General features: G+C 39.9%; 1 protein-coding gene across 1 annotated transcript in view; it reads right to left on the reverse strand.

Moving 5' to 3' along the window:
• si:dkey-215k6.1 (transmembrane protein 132C) overlaps window positions 1-20,505 on the reverse strand; it is a 295,611-nt gene that overhangs the window by 44,317 nt on the left and 230,789 nt on the right. The window contains exon 6 of the mRNA XM_037777558.1: window positions 7,044-7,187. Within this exon, the coding sequence (XP_037633486.1) occupies window positions 7,044-7,187 (144 nt within the window). The remainder of the gene's footprint in view (window positions 1-7,043; window positions 7,188-20,505) is intronic.

Raw genomic sequence — 20,505 nt, forward strand, 5'->3', positions numbered from 1 at the left:
CCGGTATGACAGAAAGTGTGCGTATGTCCAGTATGGAGGAGAAACAGGAAAAAAGTATGTATTGGTTTTTGGTTTATGCAGTTACAGGACGGCACAGGCCATAAATGCATTTTGGCCGTCATCATCTTGGTTTTTTGCAACTAGAAGTGACACGAGAGGGTGGAGCTAAGTACAACCGAACACTGAATAACCAACCAAAATGTTACAATTAACTTTCATGAACTGAAAACACACTGTGAAAGGGTTAAAGTTGTAAGAAGAAAACACGGACAACGCCGTGGTAGCGACCTGTCAATCACAAGGTAGCCACGCCCCTAAAGCATCCCCTGCTTTATGGTCTATTTGTCTCTAAATGGGACCATAATTTAATAATTGAACATCATGCTGTGTTGAAGAAGACTTGAAACTAGAGATCGAGACCATAAACTCATGTTTACAATGTGGTAAATGCCGTAGAAAAAAACATATTCACTTTTAAAGGTACTAAATGCGAGATTGGGAGCATTTCTATTGCCTCCGCACGGCTCTCAACATGGTGATGGCTGAGCCGGCGGCTCGTAGCTAATGGTGCTAACACCGCTAACAGCAATGACAACACTGCTGACAGAGCTAACAGTCTTAACCTGAGGGGGAAACGGAGGGTTGGTGCTGCGTTTCTGGGACGGCGTTATCAGCTGTAACCGCCGTATGAGAGCAGTGCAGAGTGGTGGCCGTGAGCTAGCCAGTGGGGCACGCTCGCATGCATGAACTGGCACTAAAAGCATTTGAGGCCAGCCCGGCTATGTCAACAAAGCATGGAGAAGCCAAATTACAACACACATAGAGGGAGAGTGATTTCATTCTCAGCTCAGGTGGACATTACTCCTCTATATCTTTACATAAATAGTTGTTTGCTGCTTTATTAATGCTCTGGATATCATATAGAGCACCTTTAACGTTACAAGAGAAATGGCCTTTAGAATGCGGACTAATCGATATGTTTGGATAACACAGGCTCAGGTTCCTGGAGTGCAAACTTCCCCAAATACCCTAAACTGGCTTAGCTAACCAGCTAACCCCGGCTTAGCCAACGGTCAATTGTTTCTGGTCAGGGATCTAGGTGTTAAGCCAGTGGGATATTGTCTTGTGTTTTCTTTTTCAAGTCATCAGCAACCCTCCTCTCAAAATCTCTATCCATTGATCTCTGTCTTTTTCCTCTCTCTTCTCTTTCTACCTTCTTTTTGGTTCTTTTCCCTCCTCTGTTATCCTTCACTTTGCTCCCATTCATCTAAAGTCTTGTATCCTTTTGACTTCCTCTACTTTGCAGTTCTCTCATTTTATCCGCTCTCTTCTCCTCATCGATCCATTCGTCATCTTCTCACCACTCCTCATCCCACCTCCCCTCCTCGCTCTGTCAGAGAAAGGCTTGCGTGAGGTCAGGATAATGGTACTAATTTGTGTGTATGTGTGTGCTTGTCCCCTATCCGTCCCCTACACCGGCTCTGACACCGCTGACCTACACATACTGCTTTGTCAACAATAGCGGCGCATATACACATAACACGCATCACAAATGACAGCATCTCGGAGGATCTTAACAAGATAGTTTACACTGATAGAGAAGAGGGAGTGAGGGAGGGCTGAAGAAGAAGGGAACGTTATTATCTATGTAGTGCATCACTGCTGCTTATGTTGTTGTCAGGGATAAATGGGCTAAACTGAACAACAAGAGCTGCATCAGTGAAATCTACAGCAGTGCACTACAGCCAGTGACAGGCTCAGCCAGTCATTCCATCCATACGTTCATTAGCAGGGAAGGCAAAAGCACTGTGCAATTCACCCTGCAAACATTTATCCACCATGAGTAATTAAACAAAAGGTTGGTTAATGGAATGTGATGTGAAACCAAATGAGGACTCTAATCTTCCTTAGACTGCTGCTTGTAACTCGCTACAGAGAAACACATTTTCCCCTCAAGAGTTTATTCTTCATTCTTACGAGTTCAAGAATGAAGCCAAAGTGCAGCAGTTGTTTAACAAACTTGCGATAAAAACCTGGAATGTGACGGTTAAAACACATGTGCAGTCATTCCTTGATTCATCCATTCATTTCCCCTGCTGGCTGCTTAATGCTTTTCATTATCGCAGGGGCCTGGAACCTATAAAGGAATTGTAAAAGCTACTACAGAGGACGTATAAATTCAGTATTATGTTGCTCTGTGGAGGCTTCAAAGGCGATTGCACTGGTAGCACTTCAGAGGCTGCCATGTTCAATGACTGCAGTTCAAGATTAAGTATATCATGGACAAAGAACAGATCTTCTTTTTTTGGTGCTGTCAAAGTTAATGCGATAAAATTGTGTCCTCACTATAAAATATGTTAAAATTCACCTGCTCTGTGCTGCAGGAAATGGGACCAGTCAGGGTTAGCTGCGGGGGACCTCTCAAGTTTGCGTTATTGCACTTTACAGCTGTCATAGTGACTCACTGACAGCTACAGCTGGAGCTGTAACCCATGGGTGTCATTGTCAAACAGCTGTCTGTGTAAAAGCTTTCTCTGAGTGTGTGTGCGTGTGTGTGAGGAAACACAAGAGAGGGCAATATCTGTCAGATCAGATGTCAACAAACAACAACTGTTTGCCAACACTCGATCATCACGTACACTCTTTCTACCACGCAAACAAACACAAACAGCACAAAGGACGACTTAAGGTTGCTAAACGGCTTATAGTGTCTCCTCTGTGCTGTGTTATACCGACACTTAGTATCGGCATGCTGTCTGCTGTTGATTTGACTTTTTGACACTTTCTGTACGTCATAATTCAAATATCAGCAGCAGAGATTTGGAAAGGTGTCTTCATTTGATGGATGCTGTTGTTCAAAGCACCTTCCTTTAGTTAGTGAGAAAGGCATGAGTAGCATTTCACCAATTCTTTCGGTTATTGCCTTGCTCTACCCAAAATGTACAGCGTATATATCACTAATCAACGTATTCCTATACAAACAGTTCATGTGATTACTATGAATGTCCAGCATCTATTTCAGCTCCAGTCTTTTCAAAAATAAACTTCTGTATTCACAAAAACTTGATTAGGTTTAGGCAACAAAACTACCCATCCACCCAGAGTGTTTTAACAGGTCCTTTTAAATATTTAGCACACGGACCACAATTTGAAATGAACTATTGTACCTCAGCAACCAAAGCCAAAGCAGAAACTCTCATAACACCAGATAATAGATACAGCAGGCGCCCAGTTATTCAAGTAAAATAGTGGACACCATCTGCATCTATCTGCATAATCCATACTGGGGTTCTGAGTCTTGCTATCGACTAAAATTGCAAAAAAAAGAAAAAGATTTGTGGGTCAATATTTGTTGTATTCATCTGTGTATTTCCAGAGTGCCTAGTGTCAGTTTCTACATAAATCTACATTAAAAAAAACAGGAATAAACCAATATACTGTTTCCTCTGAGCTGCTGAATAATAATCAGGCTACAAAACTACTTGGTTAGGTTTAGGAAAAGATTGTGGTTAAGTTATGCCACACTGGAAGTGGCGTAACTTAAGTACGGTAGTTCCGTGACAAAAACTACTTAGTTAAGTTTAGGAAAAGATCGCAGAAGTGGCGTAGCTTAAGTACGGACGTTCTGTGACAGCGGCTTCCTGGGGGAATGTTTTTTGACCCACCCATCCACCCCGACCTCCACCCTGCTCATCTTTATACTTGTTCACAATTACGTGGATTGCATACAAATTAATTTCGTAGGATGCATACGAATTACAGCGCATTTACTTTTCGTAGGTATAGCTACGAATGGTGTATGACACCAGCCTGCACTAATACACTGTGTGAGTAGATTTGTGGGATGGTGAAGTAATTCAGGGGTTCAAGCTTTAAAGATATAAAGGAGGGTGGACGCTGACACTTCAACAGGGTAAGACAGAAGTCTCCTTTGAATTCTTGTATGTGTATACCGCTGCGCCTGAATTCCCCGGTTTGCAGGGGAAATAAAGGCGCCGTGACTGCATACAAAATGGATTTAAAGGCAAAGTTTTGATCAAGGAGGTAAGAAATGAGGCAAAGACTCATGAGTTTAACACGTTTCAGCTCGAGTGAAAATGTAGCACTTACTCCAAAGATGTATGACTTCACTTTGCAAAATGGACAGGGAGAGAGTCTGAAGTAAAGTAAAAGAAATGACTGTAGGTCCTAGAGAGAATTAAAATCAGTCCCACAGAATCTGAATTTATTGAGGCAAAACTTTGCTTTGCGGTTTCTCTAAATGAAGCTTTAGACTGCTTATTGTTCTACCATTAAGATCAGCTATAGTTCATGTTAATTATTCACGTCACGCTGTATGTATGTATGTATTTTATAGTCATTTATTAAACATGCGGCGTGTGTGTTTCTGTGTGTTTGTCTATAAAGATGTCCTGCCAAACACACACACAAATGCACACACAAGCAAGTCAACACCCTTTCATACACTTTCTTTTCCCTTCGAGACACACACACACACACACACACACACACACACAGAGCGCTAACATTACATCTATCTGAATGAGTTCCTTCCATTTTCCCTGTGTTGTTATTGATCGTACTTAAACAGCACCACTCCTGTCGGCTTGTACCAGGAAATTGGCTTCATATTGAAACTGTCACAGCGAGGGTGCGTTTCACTTTAGGGCCCGAGGGCAACGTGGAGACGTAGCACGAGAGGAATCAATCTTCAGCCCCTAGCATCGGCTTGTTTCTGTAAAAGGATTTCTTTTTAAGGTATTTCTTTATTAATTAGTACAGTATTTCTGTTAGTTTTGGTGGCAGGGTGGCTTAGCACTTGAGAATGTCCTTTCACCAGGTTCAAACCTGTCCCATCCTTCAGAGAGATACTGGATCTCTGCCAGTTCACATGGCAGCTGCTCTAGCTGACCCTGACCTCGGACCTCCTTGTGGAGGGGATTAACTGAACAGTAAGGAATGATTACAGTCAAAAAAAGATAGTGATGACATGAATCACAGATTAGAAATTGGGTTTTTGTGCAAAGAGCACCTTAAAGCTTGGTTTCATTAAAGAAAATCATATCAATTTGTGCAACGTATCCTCATACAACGGTTCGTATGATATCTCACGAAAAGTTATTTCTCATTTTTTTGTGCGTTTTCCTACGAATGTCCAGCAACACGTGACTCACGTGTAAATGTCTGCCCCAGTCTTTTCAAAATAAACTTCCATCTTCACAGGAAACAACTTAGTTTCAGGCAACAAAACTACTTGGTTAGGTTAGGAAAAGATCATGGTTTGGAATAAATAACACTGGAAGTGGCGTAACTTAAGTACCGAAGTTACGTTACAAATAAATCAACGTTGACTTCTGGTTTCACACAGGGCACAAACACCAGTCTGGTGTTTTTTGACCCACCCATCCACCCTGACTTCCTTCCGACGTGGCTTTGAGCTCTTTATACTTCCTGGTTTACGATTACGTGGATTACAGACGGATTTATTTCGTGGGATATATACGATATATACAGTGCATTACTTTTCGTAGGTATAGCTACGAATGGTGTATGAAAACGGCCTGATTTGTGACAAGGAAAAGTTGTATTTGTCTTATGATTTGAAGAGGAACTGAGTGATTTATATCCAGTGTTCAAGTAAATTGTGATGCTTTTTACCACATAAACTAATCAAAGTTATATATATATAACCAGTTTGTTATACACAACAGCACAGACGTTTATTTTGCAACAGCCAGTTTCTGGTTGGACAATATTGAATTAAAGTAACCAGCAAACTGAGCATGCAGAGTCACACTCTGACTCTGCATGCTCAGGATATTAGGGATGGAACTCATACCTTCCACTTTCAGAAAGCTGTATTGGGAGTTAACAGTACCCTGAGGACTTTTTGAATACTAGTAACACTTTGGAACTATATTTCCATTTTGTTTGTTCTCATGCATACGAATGAGGATGTGCATGCCTGATGTTGCATACAGGTAGATTGCCATGAAACAACGCAAAGGCAGGGAAGAAGACGACTGCTAGCAAGTAAATATGGATGTACATTTTTCAGAGGAAAATCAAAGGAAGGACATTTGTTAGGCCTCTAGGATATATACCATGTGTTTTGGTGAATAACACTGAATGGAAACAGAAACTTAGTTCACAAGAAAACTCCACAGGGCACTTTTAATCAGCTGAACGTGAAGGCCTTCATATATATAATGTCTGGAAGCAGCAACAACCTTTACCATTAACTGTTAATGTTTAAGCATGTTTCCATGGTATTCTATCAATTCTGCTTTACTTTACCAACACACTGAACCAAATGTAAATAACACTTGTTCCCTCTTTCAGCTAAAACACAAACAAACATATGTTGCATTGTATGGCCATATAAGGTCAAAGTCCCCCACATATCAGCAATTCTGAGACTTTCATTTGACTTTCCTTAAACAGAAAGTGAGATTAAAAAAAGCCTGCACACTGTGATAAGTGTCTCATTACGCTCTGTTGCACAAAGTGAATTAGAGAACAACAAAAAAACTCCCAGATTTCAGATTATAATGATGATAAGATGGATCCCTTGCTGCGTAAAATACCTCCACGTTTACCTCCTCATATTATTGTGGTTTCCTGCCAGTTCTTTAAACGTTGTTTGTATGTGTCAAACTCTTGAGGAATGATTTTTTAATCCATATTTCACTTAGTTGGCAGACCGTGACTTAAGACATTCGGTGAATTGCCTGAGCTCATTTTTCACTTTGGCAGATGTTCAATCACAAAGTTAAATATCAACTGTTTACTAAATAACAAATTGAGCTGTGTGATGTATCTAGTTAAAAAAAACACCTGTAAAATTATTAATAATAATGTGCCTTCAGACCTTGGATTGTCTTAGTTTGTGCATGCGTGGTGAGCCCGGTTTTATATAAAAACATCTAGTATATATGTGGCTAAGTGTGTTTCTGTGTGAATGAGATCATTTTCAGCTGTGTGTAGAAATACGTACATTTATAACATATCTCTCTGTGTGCGTGTGTACTTTGAACTCGTACCTTGACCACGTCCACGTCTGTCGAGCTGCAGGTGACCGAGTCGTCCACCTCCCTCACCTGCCCGTCGGTTTCCACGGTAACCAGTTTGATGGGCACTGCGACGCGCCGACCTGTAAGAATGGCTGTGTTCACCACCTCCGTGTCCTACAGACAGAAAGAAAGAAAGAGAAAGAAAAAGATTCTTTTATTATAAAAAGAACATTCTTGAACCCTCAGTTTCTTCCTGTTGGCACGATCAAGTCATTATTATATATTATGCAGCCCTGAATGAGAAGGAACGGTTGATATATTTTTTCGAAGACCTGAAACTTCATGCAGGAATGAAAGAAGTAAAAGGTATTTAGATATAATATTTCCAATATTTTTAATTTTTTTAAATAAGTTTAATTTAAAGAAAAATTATTGAATTGTCTTGAATTTTTTTAATTTTTGTAAAATTATTTTGTTGAAAAATGTATTTTCTAGGGCTGTCAATAGATTACGACATTTAATCACGATTAATCACAAATTAATCGCACATTTTGTTATCTGTTCAAAATGTACCTCAAAGGGAGATTTGTCAAGTATTTAATACTCTTATCAACATGGGAGTGTGCAAATATGCTACTTTATGCAAATGTATGTATATATTTATTATTTGAAATCAATTAACAACACAAAACAATGACAAATATTGTCCAGAAACCCTCACAGGTACTGCATTTAGCATAAAAAATATGCTCAAATCATAACATGGCAAACTGCAGCCCAACAGGCAACAACATATGATATATGATACCAGTATCTTCACTCTAAACTCTTTAAAACTGAGCCAGCTACAACCTAAAAATAGCAAGTTATTATCACATTAACTTTGACAGCCCTTGTATTTAGATATAATAATTCCAATATTTATATTTATTCTGGAATTATTTACATTTTTGTGAAATATTTTGTTGACTAATTTGTCGTCTCATTCTATTTCTAACATTTCCTTTCCAACAGCATTCCTAGTAACACTTGTTGTTTGAGACAAAGTGGACTTTTTGTTGTTTCTACTTAGACAACATGCATTTAACTTGTCATAAACGTGAAATTTAGCCCTAATGTGCTGCTACAGTATGTGAGCTTTAGCATCTCTCTACCCAAAGTGCATGAGAAGAAGACATGAGTGAAGATGGTGAAAGATGCAGCAGGAGAGACAGGAATAAACAAGTAACAGAGACCAGGGGAGATTTTTAAAGGAAGGGGAGAGAGAAAAAGAGAGAGAGAGAAAAAAAGAGGCGATTATAAAGCTCACAATTAATGTAATCAGCATGATTACATTTGATTAGATCCTGCCAACAAAAATAGCACAAACAAACCAGCACATACACACACCTCAGAGCGCCCTGTGCCAGCGTCAATCTTGATTATTTGGCATTGAGTTTCCAAGGGGGCATTTATCACCGCCAACACACACACCAGCCTGATTACGGGGTGTTTCGCTGGGCCCACTGTTTCTGGATGGGAAGTGTGTTTGTGTGTGTGTGTGTGTGTGTGTGTCTGCTTTTTGACTCTGGTGGAATTCAGCTGAGCATACAGGATGCCAGCAGAGAAGATGAAGAAGAAATGCAGAAGAAATGTACTGCATTGTCCACAGTTCACTGTGTGTCTCCAGACACAGTTTGCATTGAAATGGTCTCAATAAAAAATGTTCTGCACCATAGGTGTACAAGAATGTGTGTTTTCTTGTATCTCTCTCTTTGTGAGGACACATTTTTTCAGATTGAGCATATTTTTTATGAAGTTAGGTCCTCACTTCTTTAGTCAGACTCAGTTTAAGAGATAGCACTGGGTTTAGGTGAAACTTTAAACGTTGGGTTGAAGCATATAGGGTTTGGTTTGGGGGCAAGAAAGTGCATTTTGTCAATGAGGGTTCTTGCAAATAGGCTGAACTTTTCAACCGGCAGTATTCAGATTAGGACTGGGCGATATGACTAAAATCTTCCATCAAGATATAGGTAATTTCATATCTTGATAATGATATATATCACTTTATATATGAAATAACTTGTGATTTTTAGGTTAGCAGGCTCAGTTTTAAAGCTAAAGTGAAGATACTGGCATCATATGAAACTAAAAAACCTAAAGAATCCATTGGTAACCATGTCATACTAGCTTGTCAGTAAAGAGGTTAAATAACGCTCCAAACTTGAGCTAAATTGTGGCGAGGAAAAACTGTCATGGCTATTTTCAAAGGGGTCCCTTGACCTCTGACCTCAAGATATGTGAATGAAAATGGGTTCTATGGGTACCCATGAGTCTCCCCTTTACAGACATGCCCACTTTATGATAATCACATGCAGTTTGGGGCAAGTCATAGTCAAGTCAGCACACTGACACACTGACAGCTGTTGTTGCCTGTTGGGCTGCAGTTTGCCATGTTATGATTTGAGCATATTTTTTATGCTAAATGCAGTACCTGTGAGGGTTTCTGGACAATATTTGTCATTGTTTTGTGTTGTTAATTGATTTATAATAATTAATATATGCATACATTTGCATAAAGCAGCATATTTGCCTACTCCCATGTTGATAAGAATATTAAATACTCCCTTTAAGGTACATTTTGAATAGATAAAAAATGTGTGATTAATCGCGATTAATTATTTTAATCGATTGACAGCCCTATTAAAAAGTTACACATGCTGTATATAGAAATCTCCATAAAGATGCAGAAACTGGAGGAAGACGAAGAGAAAACACATAAACTCACAAACACAGTATAAACAAAGTATAAATAGAATATCAGGGTAGAGATACACTCTTGCAGACATGTACACACAAATACACCTAACAAGATAGGACCTCTGACACACACACTGAAGAGTTCAAGCGCATGTGACCAGTGACACGTTGGCTAATGCCGTATCCTTCTCTGCCACACACCGTTATGTGACCTTTACTTAATGAGATCTCCCTCTCTCTCACACATACACAAAGACACTTTCTTAATCTGTGATTCTCTTAGTTTTCTCTCTCTCTCCTTCTTCCACTCTGCTCAGTCTTGCCTGAAATCAGAAATAGATACTATAGATATATAACGCGACAGAAGAGAGTGATGCAGGTTGAAGGTGAGAAACAGGTGAGGAGGAGGAGGAGGAGGAGAAGTGGGGACAAACAGGATTAAAAAGCATGCAAAGATGAAAGTGGGAGCGCGGGAGAGGAAGATGAAGGGCACAAAGAAAGTAGACGTGCAGAAAAAAATAAAGACAAATTAACGGGAAGATTCCTCTTCCGCCTCGAGGGGAGAGCAGATGGAGGGATAAAAAATCAAAGAGGAAGAGTGATTGTGTTTGTGTTAGTATGTAGCCTATATGTTAAAATGTATGTGTGTGTGTGAATCCTGTGGCAGTAGCCTCTTGGAGGCCTTAGTAGTGCCACAGATAATATCATGTTTACATCTCTGCTATCTGCACCACAGGCCAAAAGAAATGACAACAAGCCGGGGAACATATTTTTTGTAAAGAAATAAAAAAATGAGAGTTATTGGATATCCGTGTATTTTATTGCTGCCTCCTGCAAAACACTTATATCCAATTTTCTTCCTTGAACTAAAAGCTTAAGTGAATTTAAACTGGCAACAAAGTGGCCATTAAATAGTTTTACTTTGTGTGTCAGTGTGTGGAGTTTTTCTTTATCTGAGTCAAGGGTGTACAGGCAGAGGTTGAACGGTGTCGGGTACGGTGGCTGAAATGGCTCAAAGCATAGAAACTAATAAAGGTATAAAAAACAAAACTGAGCATGATAAGTCTCCTTTAATACCCCATTCAGAGGGATCCACTGACACAAGTTGAAAATTAATTGGTAGTCTATTTGCATGGGCCGACGCGCGTCAGCTGACCTGAATCCGTGACCCTTCCTCAGACCTGGGTTGAACACGACAGGCACTAGTTAGCGTTGGTGAACAAGCCTCTCTAATAGGGATGGAAACGTAATTGAATTATATTCATGTTAAATCATAATTGAACTGACTCCCTGAGGAGAGAGAGAGAGAGAGAGAGAGAAAACATAAACCAAAACTGTTCATGGTAACAGCGAGAGATTAATCTGTCACAGTCATCTCGTATGAAGAGGTTCAGAAAACCTGCCTTATTAGCTCGTATACTTTACTCAACAAGCAGACTGTCATTGCTGGTACCTTATTTACCTTCATGTTAATAACAACGTGTGTTTACTAGTAAATACAGAGATGATGAATCACAGAGAGCAGAATAAAGAGAGAAACAGAGCGAAAGGAGTGGGGAAAAAAAACAAAAGCAGAAAATTAGAAAAAATAGAGAAAGTGGAAAAAAATAGATAAAACACAGCAGGAAGAAGAATATTAGAGCGAGAGCAAAGGAGATGGAAAAAGAGACAGAGAGAGAAAAGGAGAGAATTTCATGCCTGTCCAAGGAAATTATTAAGTGGCTCGTCAACAACCGGCTCCCCGCTGCCTTCAAAAGCTGCTCCACACTGCACCGAGATAAGCTCAGAGGAGGTGTGTGTGTGTGTGTGTGTGAGGTCTAGTGTGTCAAGTATTTCTATGTATGAATGAATGTGAGTTCATGTAGGTTCCTGCATACACCTGTGCACATATGTGTGTGTGTGTGTGTGCATGAGTGAGTCAGAGAGATGTGGGAAGACGGAGGGAGCAACAGAGAGAATAAATGTGTGTGCATATGCATGAAGTATGCACTGACAAATACGCTTGTGTGTGCATGTTGCAGAGAGAAGTGAAGTCTAGGAAACAACCTCTCTCTTCAGTGGAGCTTATCCATGCATGTGTGTGTGTGTGTGTGTCCTGTAAGGTGTGCGGTTTAAAGTGAAGCAACTAGAGCGAGACCACCCATCACAGGAACACACACAATGTCACACACACGCACACACACGCACACACACACACGCACACGCACACACACACACACACACACACACACACACACACACACACACAGTGTTGTAAAAGAGTTGACACAGTGAAAAAAAACTGGAGCTTTTTGCTCTTCTGTACAAATTCAATTCCAACTGTGACTTACAATAAGAGTATGTAAGCAGTTCTCTTTCCGTCTCGCCCTCCTCCTCTGTCGGTCCATCACTCTCTCTTTCATTTACACACACACACAGACACACAAACACACACAAACACGGGAATCTCATCCAGTCAAAATGGAAGTACTGCCGTTTAATCTTTGACTGTATTTCCAGTAAACGCACAGAGACATTAACACATAAGAAAACATATCTACCCTATCTACTTCACTCTGTTCGTTCCATTAAATTGTCAAGTTTCTCATTTGGGGGAAATTGCTCGGAACATATATACGACTCCGAGTCTCTCTTTTGGTCTCACTGCGACCTTTTCACCACCGTCTGATAACACAAACACTGTGGCCTTGCCTTGGGCTGCTTCTTCTGCTGCTCCACGTAATGAATTAAAATCTCTAAATTGTGTGAATAAAAATGAAATTCATGCCCTATAGTCCTTTTTTCTAGAGAGGTAAATGCTGTGCTATACAGCAATGACTTCAATTATTTTATTGATTTTGAAGGTTAAATGAGTCAAAGGTAGCTGCAGTGTTAATTTTGGCTATTTTAGATTTAGCCTTAGTCTTATTAGTATTAGTAGTTTTAGTCACATTTTAGTCATTTTTATCCTTCATAGCTTTAGTTGACGACCACTCAAAACGTTTTAGTCCAGTTTTAGTCACCGAAAAGTCATTTGATTTTAGTCAAAATGTTTTCTCCCCCTAATTTTGTCAGTTATTTTTTTTATTTAACCTTATTCCTGTTCAGTCATCAGATTATATTGAACATTTCTGTCATTTTAGTCAAACTTATTTCACATAAAATGTATCTTATTATTGATGAAAATAATGCAGCTTTGCAGTTAGTTGGATTCCTCTTGACTTTGCTCATTAATGATGTGCAGTTCAGTCGCACCCAGCGGTCAGTTATGAGAGCCAATCAACCCACACAACAAAAATACGTGTTAATCAACCACCCGAACCCGACCCAACCCGCAAACCACCAACTTTATGCATTAGTGTAGCATAAGTGTCAATACTGAGGTGTGAGACAAGAAGGACAGAGACGGACTGAGTGCCACTGCCACCGTTGTTGCCTCGACAAGAGAGAGAGAGAGAGTGACAGAAAGAGGGGAAGAGAAGGTGGAAGGTGACAAAAATAAAGAGAGATTTTGGTAAAGTTTCTATGTTTTTAAACTACATTTTAGTCTCGTCATTTGTCGTCAATGATATTGCATGTTTGATATCGTCGCCGTTGGTGTTTAATGACGTCGGTGCCGTCTCGTCATCGTCTCATCTTAGTCATGGAAAAAAGATTGTTGACGAACATATTTCGTCATAGTTTTCATTCATGAAATTAACACTGGGTAGCTGGAGTCTGTGTCACATTTTGTCTGTAAAGTTAGTAGAAAAAGTTGTGCAGACATACACTTGTTTCTACACAGTTGCATGATGTTAAGTATATGTGTATCTCGTATAACTGGTAGGGGACATTGTGTTAAATCAAAAGCAATCAATGAATCAGTCTCTGTCCCTCCGGCGATATTCCATGCTTGTCATTGACATACTGACGCACACACACACATACACTAATACACGCATGGGCACATACTAACACGTGTGTGTAGCAAACACCACAAACACTCTGTTGAAGCAATTAAATGACATAAAAATCTGTTAACGCCACTTCATTTATCGACATATTAACCAATTAGCTAATTGGGCAAATTGTTAATGGAGTAAGTGGCTTTTTTCATCAGGAAGTTAACAAAAACCCTCCAGGAACAGACAGAGAGGGAATTCCATCCAGACCTCAACCTTATATCGTTATGTATTCACTGTTTGCATTTCTCTGTATATAATACAAGACTCAGTCAAAACCGAGTATATGTCTGGACCGTGTACGGTCAGTCTGTGAATCTGTGGCTGAATTGTTACACAAATAGTCAGTGGTCATGTCTATAATGTTAAATCTAGCGCTATATGTCCACCAGGTCCGGCGAAGGCACTAGGGGAGGCGCTGCTCCACTCAACTGGCCGTTCAAGCGGTGACGTACCCTATCGTGGAATACACCGTTTCATTTTAGAGATTGATCGCCTCATTTGACAGCCTGGTCCAAGTTTCGTGCGCTGGACGCGTAGCGCTGGACAGGCTCGTTTGCCTAAAGTCAACTTTATGCAAATACAGACCCTCTCCAACTCGCCGCCACACTCCCACCATGCACGGGGCGACTGCTTCCCCTGCTTTCCACAGGAAATGAATGGAAAGCGTCAAGACGCCCTCCGTCACCGGATCTTGTGGCAATACGTCGATAGAGGAGCACTCGCGCCGGTGAGTGGAACTGCTGAAATGCCCCCCCCTTTCCTCCCCTCTCATTGTTCCCGCCTTTTCATTTTAAAAGAGCAACGGCCAATGAGGAAACTCCAACACTTGGCCGACCAGTCGTGTAACTTTTTGCGTCGCAAAGTGAGCGAGGGTATCAAATCAGAAAGAGAAAGAGGAAATAAAAAGACTGGTATCGAAGAAGACATATTTTGTGTGAGCAAAGAAAAAGAGAAGCAGAGTTCAAGGATGAGAGAGAGGAGAGAAAGTCAGTTTTATCATTAAGAACCTTCCCTTATGTCTTGACACAAGTAAAGCTATATGAATGGGCTACAGGTTAAGTAACAGTTTGAGGGAGAGCAGTATAATTGGATGGTTTATTGAGTGTTTGACCAGGGGCAGAGCAGTGAAATACTAAATAGTGTGTTCATCTGAGTGAATGTACAGTGTATGAGGGAGCAGGGCAGAATGATAAAGAGGGAGGAAGAGATACAGAGCATAAAGAAAACGAAGAATTTAGAAGTTTTTTTCTCATTACATTGGTTTTCTTTGGATGCTTTCTGTTGGCTCTTTATCTCACTACACTGCTATCTTTTCCAAGTCTATTGTCCCTGAACCCTCCTCACCTGTTTCTTACTTTCGACCTGTTTTGTTTTATCTGTATCTGATTATAAAAGAGAGTAAACACAACAGAATTAAACATAAAGCTTGGATGTGTGTGTGCACGAGAGACAGAAAGATAGCAAGGCCACAGCAGAAGGCCAGAAGAACATAAATCACAGGTCATGCATGCATGTGTGTACGTTGTTTATTGCACTATATACGGCATTAATAAAGCAATAAAGTCAGTGACGGTGTGCATGTGTGCAAATCAGATGTTCAGCATCTTACTGCTCCAATTCCATTTTCACGGCTGGGTTAACACATTAATTGAGGTTGTTTCAAGTCGAGTTATCTTGCTGCATTGACATAAATTTGGTTTATGTACTTTATAAAAGGTGTTATTTCAATCTAGCAGCATATGCAGATTGCTTATTTATCTGAAGATATACAATGGTAAACCATTGTAGACGAGAGAAGTATTTAATAAAATAGAATATTATTATTTAATTAAAAAAAATATGATTATTGCTGGTGCGAAAATGAAGAAATCTTAAGCATACTTAAGACATTTAGACATAATTTAGTATAATAACATATATTTTTTGACTTTGAGTACAACACACATATATATTAATACAGATAACTGTCCGGACCTTGACTTTATCTAAAATGTGTCACCTTTTATTTTGTCTTTAAAGCGAGTTTTTCCTTGTCTCACTGTTGTCACATCTGTCACAACCTGTACATGTACAAAGTGTTTTCTGTGTGTGTGTGCGTGTGTGTGTGTGTGTGAGAGAGAGTCAGGGCTCAGCTGTGAAGGGAAAATTGGTTGAAGGCACTTAGCTGCAATTTACTACAGACCCATTAAACACATCAAGTGTATCGCACTTCCTTTCTGTGTGTGTGCAGACACATTTGTGTGTGTGTGTATGTGTGTCGTGGCCCTGGACACTATTTTAGATTTAACTGCCTTAATGTACTGCACATGCTGACTGTTAAGAAGTGTAAGTATTCACACACACACACTGAGCACACTTGGACAGTGATAATTCCCACATGACTGTTTTTAATTAACACATTTTACTTGAAATTTAACCAAATCAAAGAAGGGAAATAGGTGAAATAGGTGCAGAAACATCAGCTGGGATAAAGACAACTAATACAAATAATTAATTTTAACCTGTTAGAGTAATCTAGTTAGTCTTTTTTGTTGCCCCGACTAATGCTATTTTGATTTAATTATTATAATTTAATGAATATTGTTATTATGATAGACCAGTATCTAAACAAAACACAAAAATTGAAATAAAATTAGACCACAAATTAAATTTTCCCAGGAAAGTTTCTGTTTTTTACAATGATGCTAATAGACTTTATTACACGGCTTTGTTGAATACTCGATTCTGATTGGTCAATCACTGCGTTCTACGGTCTGTTATTTCTTTATAGCAGATCGTTGCTATGTATAACAGACTATTGCTACGGTTGCAGTTCTGATGTCGGACTTTGGCGGATCGTTTTTGTGCCAAAATATATTGATTTCTTAAGTAACTAGCCGCATAATAAGCAGGGTAATGTACAGCGTTCATTATTGTGACATAAACAATTGTTGTGCGGCATCGCCCTGTCTGGGTTTATTTCACATTAATGACCGGCTCGCTGTACATTATCCCTTACATAACTCATATGAGTGATTTCTGGTTAAGTTATAAGGCAACTAAAACTACTTTTGGGAAAGATCAGCTTTGTGATCATGAAACAATATTGGCCGCTGGGAGAAGACAGGATGCAATCTTTGGTCTCCGGTGTCAAAGTCACTGTTACTGTTGAAACAGACATAGGCCTGTATTACTGATACTCAACCGTAACGTTACAGTTTTTTTTTTATTAAATTATAAAATGTTATTAAAAACTTTCCTTTTTGACTATAACTTGTCAGTGCATGCCTCCCTTTGTGTGCAGCAAGCAGGAGAGCAAACTATTTTTTGACTGCAGTGAAAATGTTGTTTTTGAAAGGCTAAACGCCAACAAATATAGATTGAAGCATCATATTTTGTTAGATAAAAACATGTTGTGGATTTTGGTAATGATTACATCTAACTTTTTTTCAATACGTTTTGGCTTTTAGACTTAACGAATAGAAATTGTTGATTTAGAATTTGTATGTCAACGTTATTTTGAATGAAGCTTTGAAGCTACAAACTATTCGCTACACACCCAATTACAGAAAACTTTTTTAGTTTTTTTTTAGTATTTTTTTTGGGACAGGATATTAATTATTTCATTGATTGCAAAACATGTAAACATGGGTCAGTTCACGCACTTGAACAAATGACCAGTGCTTTCATTAAGCACACTCATATTCCAAGTAAAGAATTACAGCAAGTCATATAACATGCATTACATTATTAAGTGTGAACAATAGGCAGTACTCTTTGGCAACTTTCATCATGGACCAAAAGAAAAACGTTTGTGTTGCTAGATAAGTTGAACTGTTTTGTGAAGAGCAAGGGCCACTTCACTATTTACTATACAACCCTGTTCCCTTAAAGAGCAGTAGCTGCATTAGAGCATAACACTTCAACTGATAAAACATTACTTTGTGATCTTCATCTTCATTATCATATCTCTTAACTCAAGTATTCTTGGTACGAAAAGACAGCAGGAAATGAAGCTTGCCCACTAGCCAGAGGTGAGTGATTTAGAGAATGGAAAGAGCTCAGAGGAGTTCAAGCTTGGAACAGATAAATTAAGCTATTTTGGTGATTTAAAAGTGTTATTTGTTATGTCCAAACAGTTACATGCAACCATCCATCTTTTGGCCTATAGCATCATTGATTAAATTGTGAATTATTAACAGTGATTTCTATAATATTATAGACCTAATATACAGTATATTTTCTTCCTTAAAGGTGTTGTGGGAAAAAAAAACACTTGTCAAGTAGCATGCAGTGATGCCTGCAACAAATCGTTTTACTTTACCCATGTTTCTTCTGTTTCTTTCCTAATATGTCTCTCCCTCTCTTCTTGGAGAGAAGTTGTGGAAATAGCTTGTTTTTGCATTTGGTCTTGTTGAAGTAAATGAACCTCGACTTCAACTGATATTGTTATTCAGCAGAGCGGCTGCCCGGTGCCCACATAAGTCAATACTGTTCAGCAGAGACTGTCTTTCTAATGTGCAAACTGTTGCATCATCAATATCACATCAGTTCCTTACGTCTACGAACGCAGACAGTCTGCATATATCAGGATGTGGTTTTCACTGAATGTTTAGATGAAGAAAACAAAACAAAATGTGTGCACGTAGAAGTAAAAGTGTATTGTGAGTCTGATGCAGCACATTTTATACACCAAAAATTGTATCTCATTTTCTGATAGGATGTGGTTTGATTTCAAACACACATTTTCATTGTTTGATGAAGTCACGCGGTGGCCCTGTGTGACTATTCATTTGAAATTATTAAAAAGGATTTGTGTAAATGGATGGGAGGTCAGGCAGGGCATTAGAATAGCCTAGCTGAGGCCAAATCTGGCATGTGGGATCTCTTTTCTGTCACGGTCACAGGTTGTCATTTGTGTTTTGATTGGTTGCCAACCTCAAGAGGGCGGGTCTTAGAGGGCAAACGCCTGTCTTGCAAAACAGGAATGTGACCAACGTCACAGGAAAACTAGAATCAACATCGGCCAGGGCTTCGGTTCGTGGAGGGAAATTCGTTTGGTTTTCAAAACGGACCTTGGGCTGGCAAAATTCCTATTTTACAGGTAAGTTTACATTAATGCCAAGCATGCAAAATATATAGTGATATTGTGGTTTTAGCTGTTAATTACTTTCAGTCCTCTGTGTGTTGCCTCGCTGTTTTGACAGATGCTCGCTCACATTCACGCAGTACGAGCATAAGCGCGTGCAACAGGATGCTGACTGTTGACGACTTAACGGCCACAGGTGTCACTGTTAACAAGCAATTTCTTTCTTTTTAGAGCATCCTTAAAAGACAAAACTGGAAGAACTTTTCAACATATGGTTTGTCTTTCATCATGGTGTCCTCTGCGTCTTCTCGCTCTTCGACCTCAGACAGAAAGACGCAGTTACAGCCCGGGATTCTCTCTGTTTAGTCTCAGTTAATATTCGGTAGTTTTTCCAGATTCTGTGACCCCTCATCTTCCCACTAGTCACCCTCAGCGAGGTTCAACCTTCTGTTAACTATTAATAATTTGGGGTGACAGTAGCTCAGTCCGTGCAGTCCATAGGGACTTGGCTTGGGGACCAAATCCAGCGAGAACAGTGTGGACTGGTAGCTGGAGAGGTGCCAGTTCACCTGAGCAAGGCACCGAACCCCCAATTGACTGACAACTGACTATGGCAGCCTCATCACCCCGACATCTCTTCACACAAATAATGCATGTCTATACTGTAGCTCGCTGCTCTGTGCACCCAAGGTTTCTTTTTTTCTTGCCACTGTTGCACTGAGTGCATGCTCATGGGGGATCTCTTGGTGGCTCTCTAAATTATAGAGTACGCTCTAGACCTGCTCTATTTGAAAAGTGTCTTGAGATAACTTCTGTTATGATTTGACGCTATATAAAGAAATTAATTGAATTGATTGTGTGTATTTGATATGACAAATGATAAATGACTTTCTCCCAGAACGCCTGCATCTATTATCTGTTCACCTTTTACCTGCCTGAAAAATGTTTTTCTGATGACCTGCTGTCGATGTCCTGCTGTCTTCCAGTTCTGTTTGTTTACCTGAGTCAAACCGTGCCTGTTGCAAACGGTAGCCTTTAGGATCTACCAGTGAGGAGCCTTTTAACCTGCCTGGACCAGCCTGTTGAATCCTCCTCTGGCTCTACCAAAACTGTGCCAGTCTTTGTTGTTGTGGTGGAAGTCAAATTGGACGAAAAGTTGCACGAAACACACACATACAGTTTTCTGCTGACTATATTCTGCTGCGGTGTGAACACAGCGTGTTAGAAAAGACAAAGTCGCAATGTGAGACAGAAACAGACTGACTGAGTAAGGGAAAGGTTGAAGAAAGGAGGAGAAAGACGGTGAAAAGAAGAAGAATGTGGTTCGAATATTTAAAGAGGAAGTGAGAGAAAGGAAGGGACATGATGGAGTGAAGAGAGAGGAAAAAAGAACAATGGAGAAAGAGGACAGAGATGGGAGAAGAAGGGGGAAATGTGAAAACAGGAAAAGAAGGATCATGAGGTCTAAATACTGAAGAGGAGGATGAAGAGGAGGGGAGGTGGGAGGGAGAGAGAGACAGATGAGGGAGGTGACAGCTGGGCGAGCTGCCTAGACAAGATAGAGGTTTTGGACTGTGTGTGTGTGTGTATGTGTGTGTGTGTGTGTGTGTGTGATATGTCAGGGATAAATGGCTATTATCACTATGACAATGTTAATTACAGCCAGACTATTAGGCCCGAGGAGTGCCGGCTCATTTATTTGGCTGCAACACAGTTGTGTGTGGGCGTGTGCATGTTTGAGTGTGTGCCTATGCCGTCTTTT

This window comes from Sebastes umbrosus, chromosome 8, assembly GCF_015220745.1.
Source record: "Sebastes umbrosus isolate fSebUmb1 chromosome 8, fSebUmb1.pri, whole genome shotgun sequence".
In the NCBI taxonomy this organism is placed as follows: Eukaryota; Metazoa; Chordata; class Actinopteri; order Perciformes; family Sebastidae; genus Sebastes; species Sebastes umbrosus.